This window comes from Medicago truncatula, chromosome 4 (assembly GCF_003473485.1).
Source record: "Medicago truncatula cultivar Jemalong A17 chromosome 4, MtrunA17r5.0-ANR, whole genome shotgun sequence".
NCBI lineage: Eukaryota > Viridiplantae > Streptophyta > Magnoliopsida > Fabales > Fabaceae > Medicago > Medicago truncatula.
Genome location: NC_053045.1, coordinates 50,880,074 through 50,900,098, shown reverse-complemented (window position 1 = coordinate 50,900,098; position 20,025 = coordinate 50,880,074). Strand labels below are relative to the sequence as shown.

Genomic DNA, 20,025 nt, shown 5'->3' with positions numbered 1-20,025 from the left:
TTTTGGGGCAACTCAAACTTGGTTGGAAATTTGTTTTTAGCTGACAAATGTATTTTCCCTATTTACCCATGCTTCTTAAGCTCCAATTTTTTCCCTCAATTTTCAATTTTTTATTTTTCTAGAACACTTTCTACTTATTTTTTCAGATCTGGAGAAAAACGAAGATGAGTGAAGAAGAATAATTAAATCACTCAATCTCCATGAAAGCTTCAACCAACACAAGAATGAAAAATTAGAAATTTTGGGAAAGAGATGAGGAAATTAGAGTGGTAAAAGAGTATTGAAAGATGACAGAATGAGGAACTATTAATGAAGAATAGTGAAAGATTTGGAAGGAGATTGAAATGGCAGCAATGGAAGCAAGGCTCTCGAGAAATGGAAGTGAGGCTCTGAGAGCCACGTGACTTTTTTAACAAGAGAGGCACATTTATTGGATTTTTTCAATTGCATTTTAATTGCATAGAAGGCTCTTTTAATTGCATTTTTTTATGCTTATGTTTCTATTAAAAATTACCCGATTGATAAAAAAACTATTAAAAATAACTTATAAATTAATATTATTTTAAAATGAACTTTTGAAGCAATAAAATCAATTTATAATAAGCTGAAATAATTATCTAATGAGAATGGGATATTTACTTTTAAATATAATTAAAAGGATAGTTTGGTCATTATACATTTAAAATCAATTTTGATACATACTATCCAAACAACATCAACACATAAGAATCACTTTTAAGTAAGTATATCTAAACATAAATCAATTCACATTCAACTCACTTTTAACCAAAATCAATTCTCTCAAAATCAATTCTATCAAAATAAATTCTTGCCACCGCCGTACCAAACTTACACAAAGAACATACGATACCCCAAATCTGACATTTCAAGTCTCCAGGTTCATCATACAAGGAAATTTTTATCCCATAAAAAATAGACAGACGCTGCTCAATTGGCCACGACATTTGCTCAATTTATCTAGTTGCAACTCTCGATAAATACTTTTTTTGTTACCATGCTCAAGCTATTGAGCGCAACTCGATAAATATATATTTTCTTGTTTAAAACTCTATTGGAAGATAACTTCTGATGGTTTGATGAGGGCTCAAGAGCAATGACCTAAACAAATCATACGAGGTGATATGCGAGAGATGTCAATAATAGAATCAATGTATGTATGGTGGAAGATGTGAAGAATTATTCACGCATAAAACAAATATGAACATAGGGTAATGTGGCAAAACCGAGTATTAAAACAGAAGTTAAGAAAGTCATGATGGACCAAGAGCATCACTATTGCCTTTAAAAAAAAAAAAAAAGAGCATCACTATTGAGAGTTGGTTGTAAGATTCTTAAACTAAGACTTGATTTATCAAAAACATTACAATGGAATCAAGTTTAGTTGGCAGCCACGTATAAAAACAAGCATCTTTGAATTGTATTAAAAAAAATGGGACCACTAAAATACTTGATCTATTCTAACTTGTTAAATTTTGAGACCACTTCTAAATTCTTAAAAAATTGCATTCAACTTATAAAAAAATTACTGCAGTTGTGTTAAACTTAATGTGGTCGAGTAGGGTCCATCAGAAAGGACTTTAACAGTTCTAACTTTGCTATACCATTGGTGGCTGGTGCCACTCAATGAAGCGAGAACACCTGTGTAATACTAAAATTGAAGTAAAACATCTTGCACAAAAATACTAAAAATGAAATAAAACATACAAAAATATAGCAGGTTTGATATGCTACATTTAACAATTGAAAACACCTCTGAAATGGTCAAGAAACAATTCATTGAGAAGTAAACATGCTACATTCAATTCAAATGACTTTTTTATTTTTAATCAAAGTTACTCTCCAAATCTTAGTTTGAGAAAAACCGGCATTTGCAGCAAAGTCAAAAGGGTATGTAAATTTCAGAATGTATTAAATAAAAGGTAGAAATTGACAAACTAAGTTTCCTAAAAAAATAAGCAGCAGTTCGATCCCAAGGGTTCAAGGGGAACTCTATTGAGACAGCACTTTCTCGACCTCAGATGTCACCTCTTTGGGAGGTTTTTCAGCATGGAGACTAGCAACAATGCCCTTTTTCGAATAGTAATCAATAACCTGCATGTTCATTGCACATTTTCATTTTAGACCATTACAACGAGTTACAAAGAAAGTTCTAAAAAAAAAACAACATAAATAACAGGAAAGGTGTGCGTAAAATTGAAATAAGGCCAAAAATTAGCCAAAATGATGAGAGTTAGAATATAGACAGGAGTTTTAGGGATGGCAATGGGTACCCTATGGATTAGGGTAATATAGTTCCTATCCAAAACCTTGACCTATCTATTGCCCGCTCTTTAACTATGAGTAATCAATCAATAGATAAATAAATAAAAGTGCACCCTAACTCGATCGAACAACTATCTTAAGATCTTTCAAATCTACTCAACATTACAAATCAAAATAAGGAAAACCGCCAAATAAGAATGCACAGACTCAATTGATATTTTCAAGTTTAGTTGATTAATAAAGTTCATTTGGATCTAAAATGCGAGAAATGAATGCATTCTTAATAAAAACTGAATTGAATTGATAAAAGATAAAGATTTATATTTTAGTGCACGATTAACACCGTCACATAAATCTAAACGTTGGTACAAAAGAACGAATGCAGTCATCTAAAAAAACAAATGAATGAAGTAATGAATAAATTTGGAAATGAACAATTGTGGGGGTAGTTTGAAATCAACAACTGTAGTTTAAAGAAAAAATGACATGTGCTCAAAGATTCAAATGCTGATTTGAAAAGGGAAGCAATAAAATCATGTTTTTTTCCCTACGACAAATAAATTGAAAAAGGAATGAAAACACATGCTTTGATCTAAAGTCATTAATATCAAAGACCAAATTAAGGTTGCACTTGATTAATTAGTGCTACATTGCTCAATAACTTTCTATCGATTACATATTTTACACAATTGACAGTTGGATTGAAAGTTTATATAGTATAAATCAATTCTTTAAAATTTTACATAAGTCAAAATTATTTTATCGGTCATTGAGATGCATCAAGATCAACTTCATTTAATTAAAGGCATTAAATATTTCAGATTTACGTAAAAACTTACGGAGAATATTATATTGTATAAACTTTCAATCCAACAATCAGTTTTTAAAATATGTATTCAATACAAGTTATTGATTAGTATATGCAGATAAGTGTGGGTTTACCCATTCAAAATTGCATGTAATTACTTGGACCCACACCCAATACCCACAGTACAGGTATTTACCCTAAACACACGGTATTTTTTCTGGACACCCAATGAATTTGGGCCTGATTGACATGCCTAAAAAAAAAACCTTTCCTGAAGCTACTGAATATTTGAAGTTTAAACATTAATTTCACTGAAAATGGATTTGGAATCATACCGGTTCAGTTTGCCTGTGAAACGACTCGAGTCTTGACTTAAGAACAGCTGCAGTGTCATCCTTGCGCTGGATAAGAGGCTCACCAGTAACCTGAAAACGAAAAAATTGATTTTGAAATACAGACAAAATTCATTTTCCCACCAGTTCCCTCCAAACAAAATTCATTTTCCCAATAAAATACCTTAACAGTATATTTTTGCACCTCATTTCATTCAACATTCACAATCAAGTCTGAAAGACACATTCAAAAGCTTTTAAAGAAGTCTTACAAATGCTTAAAAGTCTCAATAAGCAGAAATCATACTTAGATCCAGTTTGGATAGGCTACTAGCTCATGGGAACTTCACAGGTATTCAATTTCTACCGTAAAAAAGTCCATACTTATCAGTTGATCATTTTAGGGAGGGAGGTATAATAAAAAGTCGATGTGCAAAAGCTTTTTTAACTCGCAGAAAGATATTATTTAAAAGAATTCATAGTCGTTTTCAGATCATTTCAAATGAACTGAAAGTTATAACTGGCAATTAACATTTTGCAGGACTTAAATAAAGATGCAGTCTTACATCATCAACCCCAGAAACCTTGGGAGGAGCAAACTTTGTATGGTAGGTTCTGCCACTGGATGGGTGTATCCAGCGTCCAGTAATTCGCTCCTCAAGGATTGCGTCATCAATTGCAAAATTGAGCACTTTGTCAATTTTAGCACCCTGTTTCTGCAGCATCTCATCAAGCTGAAAAGGAAAAAAAGAAGAAGGTCCATAGTTAGAAGAATAGCAAATAACAATCATTCTGCTTTTACACACAATCCCAATATTTCAAACAAAAAAAACTCACTCAGTAGTTCAGATGGCAAACAAGGCAATACCTTCTGTGCTTGGACCACAGTTCTTGGAAAACCATCAAGAATGAAACCTTTCTGACATGATGGTTTCTTCATTGCTTCATCAATGATGCCAACAACCAAGTCATCAGAAACAAGTTCTCCCTGAATGTTTTGTAGTATAATGTTAGATTATCAATTTTATAGAAGCACGCTGGGTGAAACAATAAAAGCACAGGTAAGATTGTATACCAAAAAGAGCTTACCTTTTCCATAGCTTCTTTCGCCTTAATACCAAGAGGGGTTTTAGCTGCTACAGCTGCTCTCAACATATCACCAGTAGCCAAATGGCATAAGCAGTACTCGTCCTTTATGATCGGCGACTGGGTGCCTTTTCCAGATCCAGGTGGGCCTGCATCAAGATTTTCAAGTTATATTCTACTTGGATTACTGAATTTATTTAAAAAATGTATTAATAAATGAATTCTTAAAGCATGAAGATTTAAATTTAATGACTGAGACGAATATGGAGAATAACCTACCTAAAAAGTTTAATAACTGAACGAGTATAACAACATTGGTGCACATTCAGTGAAAGCAAATTAAATTTAAATTATATTATTTACATTTCGACGGAATTATACAAACCTAAGAGGAACTCATGATTCAGATAACGTTTATGGACAAAAGAGAACAAGACCACCAATTTACCATAGAAAGGAAGGGTGAATACTTGAAAGAATAAACTTCCATTTATTAAACATTGTAGGAATCAACTATGAACATGTTAAACTTTTATTTGAACTCCAGTGTTGTGACATAAACAGGAACTGTTTTGAATGTTTGATGAAGCTGCTAATTTGTGTTAAGAAAGAAAAATTAACAACTATAAGATCCATAGCAGTGTTATCAACAGAGGAAGCCTCATATCGATTGAAATAAGTCAATTATAAAGAAAGAAGGCAAGCAGCATACAAATAAAAAAGGGAATGATTGAAAATTGTGGCTTCCATACTGAAAGGTAGAAGTATTACCGTGAATATAAGAGTAATACTCACTAACTCTTCAATTTTTCCATGGTAAACATGCAGATTCTTCAATTTTATTATTTTTTTAAAATCCTAAAATTCTCCTCTTTCTACTATTGCCGCTATATCAGCTAGTAAAAACTGGAATAGCAGCTGCTATTTCCCTAATAGCAAAACTATGATTGTACTGCGATTTTCATAGAGAGGATTCATCATAATCCGCTATGCTATATCACTATAGTGTCGCTGCTATTTGACAACACAGATTCATAGTAATAAGAAAGTTTATGCTTCGACCCACAGTACAATTCTTAGCAACAATCAAGAAACAAGCATTAAATTTGAAACGAAAGACACAAAATCACTAAAATTCTCTATTTGAACAAATTTTAGCTTGACAGTTTTCTTTCCACCAATAGTACACAGACAAAACTACTCTTCTAAATAGAACAATTCACTTAAATGAAAAATCTCAACCATTCATGAAAAAGAAGCAAAAACAACATAAAAAATCATTCAGGATAACCCGAGTTTGAAATCTAAAAAAAACAATCTTTGGATCAGACTTCACTTAACTTTTCTACCTGTTAAACTCTAGATTAAAAGGTTACTTCCCCCGAACCGGAGGGATAAGACAAAAAAATCATATTTAATTCTCTTCTCAGTAACTGAACAGTAATATTTATCATGCAAATTATAATAACTAAAACTACTCAAATTTCTCGTTACAATCCCTGTTATACAAAAAAAAAAAAAAAAAAAAAAACATAGAAAACCCTAAAAACCACATCAACATTCCTAAGCAACAAACAGTAAGTTCGGATCTGAACAAGGAACATGAATAATAAAAAGCATAATGTCGATAGAATAGAAAGAGAGAGAGAAAAGATGAATTGAATTACCAACGAGAATAAGACGTTTGTCAGGTTTGGAAGAACATTTGAAACGACGAAGTAACTCGGACATGAGATCAACAGAAGGAACATCTTCCAAGTTAGAGCTCGCCATTACCGTTGCTGTGTTGTGACAAAGAAACACGCAGAGAGATAGAGAGAGAGAGAGAGAGTGTAGGTAGATAAACAAACACGCGATGATGATTCCTATGCTTATGTTTAATTTAAAATAAAAAGAGAAAAGAGAAGACAAGGGTAATTTGGTATTTTTATAATTTGCGTTAGGTTGGGCTTTCGATGGATCTTGACTCAAACGCTTCTAGTTGTAACTCAAGTATGTCTTCGTAATCACTTTTGCCCTTTCGTTACATACATGTGTTAGTTAGGTGACTCTTTTACTTTTAATATTGTTTTTTTGGGTAGGTGAATCAATCACCTTCACTTTTTATTAAATATTAAACCAAAAAGCTCTAGTCAAACATTTAGTTGAGTTTAATTCATCATTCTCAAATTATAAATCGTTTTTACCATTTTATATGATTAAAAAAAATTGAAAGAATATAGAATAATAAATAGTTAAATTTATAATAAAAAAAGTGACATTGATTCTTTATTTGTATAGTAAAACCACTTATAATTTATTTATAACAAATTTGTTTCAAAAACTATTTATAATCTGATAATGTACTTAATTTGTCTAGTCTATATGCTAATATTACTAAATTGTTTTTTTATGTACTGTACAACAAATATTATTCTTTACATTTTGAAATAAATAAGTAGTATTAATTAAAAAATAATATTTATCAACTATTTATGATAATTTTTGAACAACCATCTTTCTCATATACATTATATTTTTACTCTCTTTTTATTGGTAAAAATAATCATAAATGAAGTTTTATTAGCTTAGCTTTTCAAACTCATGAAAGTTTGTAAAAAACCTATAATACTAGCATGTTATTAAAAGTAAAAAATGGGTGACACATTCACAAACAAATTTCAAAATGAGACGAATTTTGATGAAAGCTATATTCCATTCTTATCATGGTTGGTTGGCAATATATACACACTATTAACATTTTGTAAATTTTAATATAAGTAATTAACAAATAATGTCATCATATCATATCATATACTAATATATTCTTTATATATAAATAGTTAGTTTAAATCATTGTCAGATGTGCTACCAGTCGCCTTTCAAATGGAAAAGGATTTGGAGCAATGGCGGATTTTTTTTAAAAGGCCAAAAAATATAATATATTTAAGACTACCAATCAAAATATAAAGAATGCTGCCCTCGAAAAATATAGTTATCAACTACACAAGCAGCACCAAAACAACCTTGTCTCCGAACCACAAAAGATAGACAAATGATACTAAACAACTATTTTATTTTATGATATTTTTTAAACAATTTTTTCTTTTATACTTATATGATCTCTTCATATTTTTCTCTCTCTATTATTTTGACCAATAAAAAAAAGAAAAATAAGTTTGTTATAAATATTGTCACAAATGGTTGTTAAATTATCATTATTCTAAAATAAAAATGTAACAATCAGAATAAATCAAAAAGTACTTCTAAACATATGAGTGCTTGAATATTCCATTAGTAGAAATCATATGGAAGATATTTAACTTTGGACTTTATCTAACACCAAACCAAATTTTACCACATCCAAAGATAAACAAAATGAGCGGTCATAATTACCAAACACCACATTATTTTTTTAAATCGGTGAGGCGGCATACAAGTAAAAGTTTTTATTGAGGAAACTAAGATTACCTTAAAAGCATGCATCGATGTTTAATGGGAGTAACAATTTTTAAAAAATAGTAAAGTGTAAAGTAAGAAAATCAAGATTATTGTCGTGACAAAATTATGTTTTGGTATGATCTTCTTATAATATTTATCTTTAATTTGTTAGTTAAGGGTTGATATTATCCATTTTACACTCTAAAATTAGTTGATCATTCTAGAGAAGTCCAATTCAATGTTTCACAAATCGAGTGTCAACTCGGTGAGTTTACGTATTTAGGTGCTAAAAGCGTTTTAACTCGGAGGTAAACTCGATTTCTGGTAAAATCGAAAAGTTTGACGAGTTTGACCGAGTTAACACTCCGTAAACTCGTGTGAAATTAGGCGAGTTTACCGTTTTTCCGAGTTTACTCCTGTATTTTTTTTTCTTCAAAAATGGTCCATTTTTTTTTTCTTCAAGAATTTGATGTAGATGGAGATGAAGAAATTACCTAATTTGTTTTTTGGATAGTTTTATTCTCAAGTTTAGAAACTTGTGAAACTTTCTTTTTGGGATGGGCTAGACTTTAGAGACTTATGTAACCTATGCTTTTGTGTGTTAATTTTTCTATTTTGATACTAAGTGAAGCATACATTTTTTTATGGTAGTTTGGTATACTTTGCATTTATAATTAAGTCTATATTTTTCACTATTGATCTTTTACAGTATTATATTAGTTTACATATGCCATGCATATAATAAATTGTATAAAATTTCAATTTTAGGTAGACTCGTACGAGTTTACGATTCGAGTTTACGAGTCGAGTTTATCTAAGTAAAACGAATTGAGGTAAACTCTCGAGTTGCAAAACCTTGGTCCAATCTATTTATTGGCGGCATTTAGTGGGAAATGATAAACTTTCCCACCACCAAGGTCAAGTCGATCTTTGTCGACAATATTTGTCCACTACACTTGAAATCTATCTGAATCTGAATGGAGAGATGCTGGAGATTTACTTGGGGTTCCAACCTTCACCAGAAACTTAAACCCATAGATATTTAACGTCGACGAAAATTAATTAAAGAAAAATACAAAGACTGATAAAATTAAACTAAAACCATTTAATCATACTTTTAATTAACACTCTACAAAGTAAAATCGAGAAAAGGTGGTGGAACTGGAATGCTCACAACAACAAAAAAGATAAAGGTGAAAAAGGGTTGTGGAAGATAGAGTGGAAAAGAGACTATCATAATAGTGTTCTCTATTCTCTATTTTGATTTAATGTCAAAGATAAACTTGGTTATGGTGGGGAAGTTTGTCTCTTCTCCATGCTAAATGCCACCATGTTTATCACCTACAAACCTTAAACTTCATCAAAGAAAAACTAAAAACCACAACTTGATAATACCTTAGCATCTACATCATTTTTATTCAGCAAAGATGATCGGAGTACATGGATCAATTGATTAAATACTCTCTCGATAATGAGAGAAAGACATGTAATGTACAATCGTGGAGTTGTGGTTCTTCTTGGACCAAATTTTGTTGCCTTATTTAGTGTTAAGACGAGGGAAGAAAAACAATCACTTGGTTACGATGTGTTTTTGTGCTAACAAAATTCTCCTCCAAAAAAGCTAACCACTACTTTTGCTATTATGAACTGAAATACAATGGTCATCTAGGATTCCAATCATTTTGAAACTCCAGTTATAATACCCAATATATGATGTCTTTTTTACCTTTGAAAAGAAAACTATCAAATTAAAAACCTAGTAAACTTTTTTTTTTTTTGTGTCAAGTAGACCTAATCAACTTTATCACTCAAATCGACTAGACTCTAACCCGTACGATGTACGGGTTTTTGTAAAGTTTCATATATAAGTATCAAACTGACTATATTATTAATTTTAGAGTTATATTTAAAGTCATAGACACAATCAAATTAAGTATGATTGAGAGTGCCAACATACAAAATCTCAAAAAAGAAAATTAGAAACATTTTGTTTGCATAAAAAAATGCATATGGAACCAAACTCAAACTAAATTATGTGAAATTAATCAAACGGAAATAAACGCAATAAAAATGATTGGTTGGTGGCTTAAAAAAATGCCTTTAGGATTGCATATCTATTTTAGAAGCAACAATCTTTCAATAAAAATGTTAGTGGTCTAGTGGTAAAAGCTCAAAGGTGTTGGTACCTAATTCAATTCCTTGCAAACCTTTTTTTCAAAATAATTATTTAGACCCGTCAAAAAAAGGCGGGATTAGGGTTAATCAGGGTTGATTGGAGAATGTCTAAAATTTATATATATTAAGATTAAGATATTGTATAATTTAAGGTTTCTCAATTGATAATGCCAATATACTGTACAATAAATAATGTCCTAAAATATGTATATATAGAACTAGGGATGCTTAGTTTGAACATTATAATTTGAATGTCTAATTCCTCAATTAACAAACAAAAGCTAAAATATGATTTGCATTGCATTGTTCTTCGATAAACAACAAAGTTGATTGATCTGTATGTTTCCGTTTCAACCTTCCAATAATAATCACAGATCAAGAACTGTGCATAAGCTACTAAGATTATATAATCATGCCGGGAAACTTGGCAGGACAAAATATTTCATCTAAATAAATAAACCAAAAGCAATCAACAAAAGTCAATAGTACATGTGCAGCAACTGTTAGAAGTTCAAAGCAAAACTAAAATGTAACACAATCAAAAACTGCAACATGACAAATATAACAGGTGAAACAGCAACCATTCTAGTTTATTCAGCATCCTTCTTTTTTGATTTCTTTTTCTTCTTCTTGCTTGAATCAGCATTGGCACCATCTTCTACAACCTTATCCTCAACTTCAACCTCCTGGTCCAACTTTCTCTTCTCTTTCTTTTTCTTCTTCTTTTCTGACTTGTGATCCTCCGCATCACCATTTGTAATTTCTGCAGCCTTATCTACAGCCATGTCATCTCCATCTGCAGCTTTTTGCTTCTTCTTCTTGGTTTTCTTGGCTGAAACTTCTTCTGTTTCCATTTCTGTGTCTGCAACAGTTCATGTAAATCAGCAAAAAGAACTGTAATTTATGTAGTGCATTAGGAACTACATATATGCAATAAGCACGGTAATGCACTCAAGTTAAAACAAATTAAACTTCCCACCGTATAGCATCACCAAAAAATGGAAAAGACCCCTCATGTAGTAGCAAGCAGAAGTATACAAGATTGTGACGACAACCAAATTCATATTATGAGAAAATGAGATGGACGCAGAGTAGGTCTCATAGGGCATCCCTACCTTTGTTATCAACACTTTCAATAGCAGATTTCATCACATCAATGTTCTTACGAGGGGCAACTCCCTTATCATAAAAGTCAAGTCGCTCTTCAACTTGCTCACGGAGTTTCTCCCCAAATGCTGATGTACCCTTTTCTGCAGAACACACCAAAAGCATGATTCAGATGTGCAACTTAAGGAAGCAAGAGATTGCGAATATTACTTTACAGGAAACGAACCAGAAAAGCAATCTATTCGTGACGCAATCGAGCATTTGTTAGCAAGATATCGAGCCATTCGGCCTTTGTTTCTGGCAGATGCTCGACCAATAAAAGAAGAGTGGAATATAAGACCATATTTAGGAGTGTTTCCTCTTGTTTTTAATGCCCTGAATAAAGCACGAAAAAAGAATATCAGAGTGCAGCAATGACAAAACCCAATAATAACAGTCACTTGTCCTGACAAACAAACAGTTTCCCAAGTGAAGCCTGCTCGTTTCTATGAAAAAAATAAGCAGTTCAAACTTAAAATTAAACATCAAGGACGAGTTAAAAACCTAAACAAAGCCTTCTCTGCACCGAGAATCTGGAGAGTTGAAGAGGGGCACTTAGCTAAATTTGTGAGACTACCAGCATGGGATATCAAACGAGCACCAACACTATCACCAACTAGCGACTGCAAATTTGGTGCAATATCATTCATTTTAGTGCTCAGATAATCAGACAACCTTCTCCTGTAATCAGATAGGTCCATCACCCTTTGTGCAAACATATGGACATTGATCAAGTCCACAGGGGACAAATCTTGTCCTGAAAATAGCAAGACAAAGGATTCAGAAAGAGAATAAAAAGTAAAACAAGCAAAACACAAAAATAAGAAATTCTACCCATTGACGCTTTGGCGGCTTCTACAATCTCTTTTGCTTTATCTTCATCACCAACCAAGTCAGTTAAGGATTCGATTTTGTCTTCAGCCAACTTAGACTTATCCTCAATAAATTTTGCAACTTTGCAGTACAAATAATTATCATTTACAATCTTCACAAGTTCAGGAAAATGCCATGAATACCACTCTCTGCACAAAATTGATAAACCAATAGATAAATAATTCTATAAGTTTATAGCTCTCTGAAGTTGTAAGCTATTTGTCCACATGATGCTAACATAGCAAGTGTTACAGGGGACACTTGTGTGCTTGACTGGTTCTAACCCACAAATCACAATCTCCCCCTCCCTGGTGTGTGTGTTTGTGTGTTGGGGGCACTTGTGTTCTTGAGTGGTTCTAACCCACAAATCACAATCTCCCCCTCCCTGGTGTGTGTGTGTTGGGGGCCAGTAGACCATGCACAAAAGCATATGTAAACTATTTCAAATATATAAAAATAATGCATATCTGAATGGGTATTCATGTTAAGCCTATAGTACCTGACTCTCATGGCGAATGAATTGACATCCTTATCAAGTGTGTCAAGAAGGAAGATTGCTTGAATGACCATATTGTCAACCCGGTTGACATTAAATTTAACCTTAGCTCTGCTGTAACTGTGGCAAAGACCAAGCTGTGCCTTTTCCAAATCTCCTTGCTATCGATTTCAAATGCAGAAAAGAAACAAATAAAAATACAGGTCAAAATGGGCAAAGTGGATCCTACAAGTAAAAATAACAAAAGAGGCTAAAATATATGCTGACCTTGAGATCACCAACAAACTTGTCAAAATGTTGCCTGACACCACGAATAAGTTCGCCCACAAACTCGTTACTTTGAACCGGAATTTTAGTTGCTTCATGTATATGTGAACCAATCTTAGACTCTGCTACGCCTAAGCTGAACTTTGCCTTCTTACCTTCCTTAACTTTAGGTAAGTTAGTCTCCAAAACAGTCCTCAGCTCATCGGTCATAATACCTTTACATCACCACCAACAAACAAAAACAACTTAAGAAACTGACAAAATCGAAACAAAAGCTTGAGTTCCCTCAAAACATAACATATCGAAACCAAACAAACAACGCAGAAAAAAAAACAAATTCCTTAACAAATCTATTTCTTTTATAAAAAATATCACCTTTGACATTTTTGGGTGTTTATTTAGGATATTAAAAAAATTGTTTGACTCTAAAATGAATGGCTATTAGGATTAGCTTTTCCCAAAATCTATATTTCTTCAAAAACGTAACACATGAACAAGTTAAAAACCATCTTTTAAAAAAAGTAGTTATTTTCATGAGTAGTAAACAAACAGAAATAGCTTTTTTTTTAACACATAATCTATTTTTGAGCTGAAACAAACGCATTTGAGTTCAGTTCACTAGTAATGACACAGCGTCTATCCAACCACGCATATTGAAACAAAGTTTCAAGTTACAACATCAACATAATAACAATAATAACAATAACAACTACAGCTTCATAAACAACGTTCAAAACTTAGTTGATGCATTACAACAGAAAAATAAAAAACTATACCCATTAAAAAAAATGATATTTTTACAACATTAAAACCAGTACCAGTTAAACAACCCCTATTACATAACAGATTCATATAGCATGAATATTAAGAATGAAAAGGAGAATTTATTACCTTCAGAAACGGCGTTGATTTGTTCGAGACTTTCAAGAGCAGAGGTAAAAGGGTTGAAAGAACGAAGCTTAACAACCTTACCAAAGCGGCTCAAATCGGTAACAGAGTTGCGAACAGCTTCAGTGTTCTGACCGATTTCGTCGATTCCATGAGCTTCGAACAAGGCATAACCAAGAGCAGTTTCGTGGAGAAGAAAGAGTGCCATTGTTGATGGCCGAAAACGAAAACCCTAGAAATGTGTCTGAGTGAGGGAAAGGGGGTATAAATAAATTGAAGCCAAACAGGGTTTAGGGTTTAATAGGGGCGGGTGTGTTATGATGTTATATTCACAAATAACGGGTCGGGTCAGTTTTAGCTTTTGTGATATACAACCCGGCCCAACATCATTTCAAACTCTTCAAATTTAAATTTCTGCTCAATAATATGGTTGAGTTTGACATGTATACAAAAAAAGGTTAATTAAGTTTTTGGTCCCTATAAATATCTGCAGTTTTGTTTTTAGTCCCTATAAAAATAAATCACACTTTTTAGTCCCTATAAAATTTTCCGTTAGTGTTTTTAGTCCCTGTTAAATTAAAATTTGTTTAATTATGCTTAAAATTTTAAATTTTTTAATGATTTTTTACATACTTGTTTAAAACATTATAAAAAGTTCCGCAACGATAAATTAGCTCAAAATTTTATTTTTAGGTCCAAATTTTCGTTAGTTTTATCTTGAATTTTTGGCGTTTTAAAAAAATTATATTTAATTCATTACATGTTAAAAAATTCTAATTTTTTATAAAAGAGATTATTATAATGTTCTTAACATGTCTGTTAAAAACCATTTAAAAATATTAAAGTTTAAGTATAATTAAACAAATTTCAATTTAACAGGGACCAACACATACTTTTAATCCTTGTAAAATTAAAATTTGCTTAATCGTGTTTAAACTTTTAAATTTGTAATATATATTTTTCACATACTTACTTAGAATATTATATAAAGTTTCTTCGCAAAAAAGTAACTTAAAATTTTATTATTAGGTCCAAATTTTCATTAATATAATCTTGAAAATATGGCTTTTAGAAAAATTCATATTTAATTCATTACATGTTAAAAAATTAAATTTTTTTACAAAAGAGTGTCTTACGATGTTATGAACATGTATGTAAAAAATCTTTCAAAAATTTAAAAGTTTAAGCATAATTATACAAATTTTAATCTAACAGAGACTAAAAACACTAACAGAAAATTTTGTAGGGACTAAAAAGTGCGATTTATTTTTATAGGGACTAAAAACAAAACTGCAGATATTTATAGGGACCAAAAACTTAATTAACCCTACAAAAAATAAGGACAACTTAGAGTCACCTCACCTTCAATCAAAATAAAATAAAATAAAATGGAGAAAAAAATATTATTAATTTTTTTTTGAAGGAAAAAAAATATTATTAATTAAAGTGAACTAATGATTGTATTACTATTGTTTACGAGGGTATTTAAACATTGTGGCTTAAAAACTTCGGGCGAGTTTGATCTGATATAAATGATGATAAGATATGACAATTGCACAATGACATTTAGCCTACACACTACACAAAAAAAAACCATTTCCATCTTCATCATGTTCTTAAAAAAAACCATTTAACCATTTCACCTACCACAAGACTACAACTCATTTCCATCTTCATCATGTTCTTAAAAAAAACCATAAATTAAACAACAAATCAAACAATTTTTAACTTCAATTTGATGCATTTGATTGATAAAGCCAGAAAATGAAATTTTTTAACGTAAGCAGTACAACAAGGGACAAAACGAAAACTAAAATTATTATCTTCAATAAATCAAAATACAACTTTTTGTCCAACATACAAGTTGTCTTAAAACAAAAAATTATTAATAGATAAAATTTTGTCGTATGTTGTTTGTTGTGTTATATTATTTTGTCTTGCGTTGTTTTATTTAATATTTACCGTTTAACGAACCAAACACACACGGTAAGCCTAAACTTTTATCACTAAACCCCTGCCTCAAGTGGATGATTGTGCATTGAATTCTTTACAATATTTTGTCATTTGTCAACTTTGTTTTGGTATTCAATTTCATTGTTAAACAAATATAAAAAGGAAAAAAAAAAACTCCAATAACCAAGCACACACCAATCTTTTTTTGACGGGAAGCACACACCAATCTACTAGCTAGTATAATTTCAAAAGGCCAAATATTTTAAATAATGTGAGTTTTTTTTTCTTTCATCGAAAAAATTATGTACCATATTTTCCACAAAAAAAGTAAATGATAGATGGATTTGCAGAAAAATGGAATTTGAAGGGAACATAATAATCACAACTGAACTAATCACAAGCCCGTCTCAACCAATCTCGAGGCTAAAAATAAACATAAATATATTTTTTAAAACATATTTTATGTAAATTTTATTTTACATAAATCCTGAGGCTTACTCACACTTGGACTCCGTCGTCTCAGACTCAGACTTCTTCGAACCTTTTACCCCTTCAATCGTGATAGTCAATTGGGCTGAGATAGTAATATCCTTCTTCTTCTTGAATAAGATGTGTAGTGTTTTGTATGCATTGTAGAGACAATAAATTGTCTGATAAACAATGAGAACAGTGACAAAGTTAGTCACTAGGTGATGGTTATTCCCACATTTGCAGCCACTTTGAGGTGGTGGTGGTGTGGTGGCAACAGGCCGTGTAAGGCAAACACCGGGGATCAGGACAAGGAAGCAAGTGATGATGGATAAGTCCACCAAAACAAAGAGGAAATAGAACCATCAAGCAGAGAGTTCAAGTCTTAGTGATATTTATTATCGTGTTGATGAAGAAACACAAGTCAACAGAAATATTCATAATATCTCATTGGTGCTTATTTAACTATTAAATTTTCACTAGAAACAACATATGAGAACCTCTAAAAAGAAGCATATGAGAAAGAATGCCTTATTTTTCCCTAAAAAAGCCACAAACATGTGAGAAAGAATGCTTTATTTAATTAATTATGAATTGATTCCAACAGAACACATGGTTAGGGGTGACAATGGATACTTTTTGGATAGGATACTATAATATCCATCTTCATATCCGTATTTATAAAAAAATCCCGTACTTGAGTTCATACATTTGTTGGCAACAAATTTGGTGTCCATCCCCGTACCCTATAAACACCTAAGCACATGTACCTGGGCCCATTACTCGCATTTTAATAATAAAAAAAAAAAAAAAAAAACATCACAGCATAATTAAAATATGAGCCAAAATCTTTTAAATTCACTTATCAAATATTATACATCATAGCATTTAGCCAACTAAAAAACATCAAAAGTATAAAAAAAAAAAAAAAACAAGTGCATGTGACAATAAATATCAAAGACTTAAGATTAATTAACTGATTTTAGTATTATAAAAGTATAGTTAGAGATTAAATAATGTGCGGGGTGCGGGGCGGGGTGGGCCCTAAAGTGCTCGTATTTGCGCCCATACCCGTTCAAAATTGCGGGTAATTATCGAAACCCGAGTCCAGACCCAACAATATCGGTATTTACCTGTCAATTATGAGTATTTTTTACGGATATTCATTGAACTTGGGTCGAATTGTCATCCCTACTCACACTTCTTATTAAGAAATATGTTGTCATCCTTGATAACTTGTTTCATGGATATAGAGAAGTTAGTGGATAATAAACCATATATTAATTTTAGAGAGAAAAAAAAAAGAGATATTTTAGAAATTACATAATTAAATAGAATTAGTTTTTTCTTATTTTTAAAATCATCAAATATTAATATTGTTTTTTATTTTACTTTCAAGAACAACGCGAGTAATTTGCATTGGTATTAGTTTACATATACTCTCAAGTCTCAACTATTCTTCTGGTATTGGGTTCCATTTCCTTTTTTCTTGCTCAACAGTTAATTCGTTTATTCAAGTCTTATTCTCACAGAAACCTTCAATCCACATTGCTCTACTGATCAGGTATGTCATCTTTACCATCACATCTTCCTTGTTTAGTATTCTTCTTTTTCTCTTCTGCCATATATGAATGTTCTTGTAATCTTGTTATTAATTGTTACGCAAAAAATGAAATCTTGACTATGTTTAGTGTCACACACATTAACACATGAATATGGAATTCAAGAAACAATGATGGTGCTATTGTAGGACTATAGATTAATACTTCTTAATTAGTGTTACCATACATGAATTTTTCAAACAAAGTAATGCTAACTAATTAGTTGATGTTACTTAGAAAACTCTTAACAATCTTGGTTTGTAAATGTAGGATGACAGAACCTGAAATAGCAATTGGAATTGACATTGGCACATCACCATGCCGTGTTTCTGTGTGGAAAGGTACCCAAGAAGGGGTTGGGAGGATGGTTTTCCTTCCTATTTAAAATTTACCATTTCTGATGCACACTTTGGACATTAAGGTTCGTCCTTTTATTGCTGCAATTGCGAATAAAGCGTGTAGATCCACCACTGCAGTAGAACTCCTTGGAAAATTTCTGGTGAAATTAAAGTTTTCGGTTGAAATTCGGGTGAAAATACCTATAAGAAAGGTAGTGTTTACTGTTCCAGTTTCATTCACTCGATTGCGGCGAACCCAGATAGAACGCGCTTCTGCGTGGGCTGATCTTGATGATGTTGAACTGATGCCTCAACCAATAGCAGTGGCTTTGTTTTATGCACAACAACAACTGCAGACTTCTGCTTCTTCTCTTGAGGATATGAACAAACAATGAACGAAAAAAGTTGCTCTCGTTTTTAATATGGATGCTGGTTATTGTGATGTTGCTGTCATTGCTACAGAAAAAGGGAAACTTCGAATAAAAGCCCTGACAGGAAGTCCTATTGGTAGAGAAGATTTGCTTGAAAATATGATTTGTCATCTCTTACCTGATTCTAAAAATATATTCAAGAAACGTGTTCACACGAAGACAGAAATTAAATTGATGGCTCGAGTTCGAAATACAGTCCATGAATTGATTACCCAACTTTCGTCTCAGACAAGTGTTGAGTTTGATTTAGAGATGGGAGATGGTTCGAAGATACACAAGGTTGTCAAGCGCGAGGAGTTTGACGAAGTAAACAAAGAAGTGTTTGAGAAGGGTGACTAATCATCCAATGCTTGCAAGATGCAAAAGTAGACGTTGAGAGTATAAATGATGTGATAATTGTAGGTGATGTTGTATTATACCAAAGGTGGAGAATCTTGTTACTACAATATGCAAAGGAAATAAGCTTTATAAAGGTATGGTGAATCCTTTGAATGCTGCACTTCGTGGTGCAGCAATGGCAGGAGCTATTTCTTTAGGCACTGGATTTAAGGAACTTGGAGTTGCTAGATTTTCATGTCACACTTCATACCATTGGAATTCGAGTTAACAGAAACAAATTTGTACATGTGATTCCAAGGAACGCGTCGAGGCCAGCAATGAGGAGTGCAGTTTTTACAACAATTCATGATTATCAAACTGAGGCGTTGATAGTTGTCATCGAAGGTGAGGGAGAGAAGGCTAAAGAAACCCATCGTTATAATAACTGAAATACCTGCAGCACCAAAAGGAGTTCCAGAAATCACTGTTTGCTTGGCGATAGACCATGAAAACTGGCTCACAGTTATTGCGTCGGTTAGGATGCATGGTGAACAATATTATGATATTCCTGTTACTCAAGCAAATATGACATTTTTTGAAGAAGGACCACTTTATTTGTGTGATGATTCACTAATTAGAAGCTATGATGATGCAGAGGATTTGGTTACTTTCTTCAACAAGGAACAATAAAATTATGATATAAAGCATCATTCAGCATTGTACCTTTTATAGTTGTTTTCTTGTGTTTCAGCAACAGAGGTTAATGTGTCTAATGGTTGTAATACGATGGAAGTAATTCAGAGGGCATTGCTCTAAAATCATTTCATTAAAAAATAAGGACCATTTGGTTTTATTCATCTATTTTTGGTTACTTTGAGATATCTCCCTTTTTACATTTGGTAAATATTTTGGAGATCAAATAGAAAAGCTCATAAGGTTTATCCAGATTATGAGAATTCAAAAGATATATCTTACGCTATATGCCCTTACATAAAATGCTAATTCACTACAACCATACTGATGTAGTTCTACTTCTATATACGAAATCCTACCTACACAGCAATGGACATCTTGATTTTCTTAATAGTGGTGAGGGAGTAAGAAAATGAAGGGCACGACAAAGACGATGAGGGTCACAGTAA

General features: G+C 32.0%; 2 protein-coding genes and 1 pseudogene across 3 annotated transcripts; 1 reads left to right on the top strand and 2 right to left on the bottom strand.

Moving 5' to 3' along the window:
- Window positions 1-1,701: 1,701 nt before the first annotated feature.
- LOC11407139 (adenylate kinase 4) lies at window positions 1,702-6,473 on the bottom strand. The gene is made up of 6 exons (XM_003608814.4): window positions 6,177-6,473; window positions 4,513-4,658; window positions 4,292-4,411; window positions 3,990-4,157; window positions 3,427-3,516; window positions 1,702-2,112 (listed from the first exon to the last, which is right to left on the bottom strand). The coding sequence occupies exons 1-6, from the start codon at window positions 6,280-6,282 to the stop codon at window positions 2,011-2,013; spliced, it is 732 nt and encodes a 243-aa protein (XP_003608862.1). The 5' UTR covers window positions 6,283-6,473; the 3' UTR covers window positions 1,702-2,010.
- A 3,940-nt stretch (window positions 6,474-10,413) lies between these two features.
- Window positions 10,414-14,070, bottom strand: LOC11407456 (nucleolar protein 56). Of its 2 annotated transcripts, none has more exons than XM_039833243.1 (8): window positions 13,778-14,070; window positions 12,887-13,101; window positions 12,623-12,780; window positions 12,085-12,272; window positions 11,755-12,007; window positions 11,438-11,586; window positions 11,225-11,354; window positions 10,414-10,968 (listed from the first exon to the last, which is right to left on the bottom strand). In XM_039833243.1, exons 1-8 carry the CDS (start codon window positions 13,980-13,982, stop codon window positions 10,695-10,697), a joined length of 1,572 nt encoding a protein of 523 aa, XP_039689177.1. In that variant the 5' UTR covers window positions 13,983-14,070; the 3' UTR covers window positions 10,414-10,694. The 2 variants fall into 2 exon arrangements, with proteins under 2 accessions (XP_039689177.1, XP_003608861.1); XM_003608813.3 differs by having other exon boundaries at window positions 10,414-10,966; window positions 11,220-11,354; window positions 13,778-14,066.
- Window positions 14,071-18,067: 3,997 nt separating this feature from the next.
- Window positions 18,068-19,678, top strand: LOC11405572 (heat shock 70 kDa protein 8-like; annotated as a pseudogene).
- Window positions 19,679-20,025: the final 347 nt, after the last annotated feature.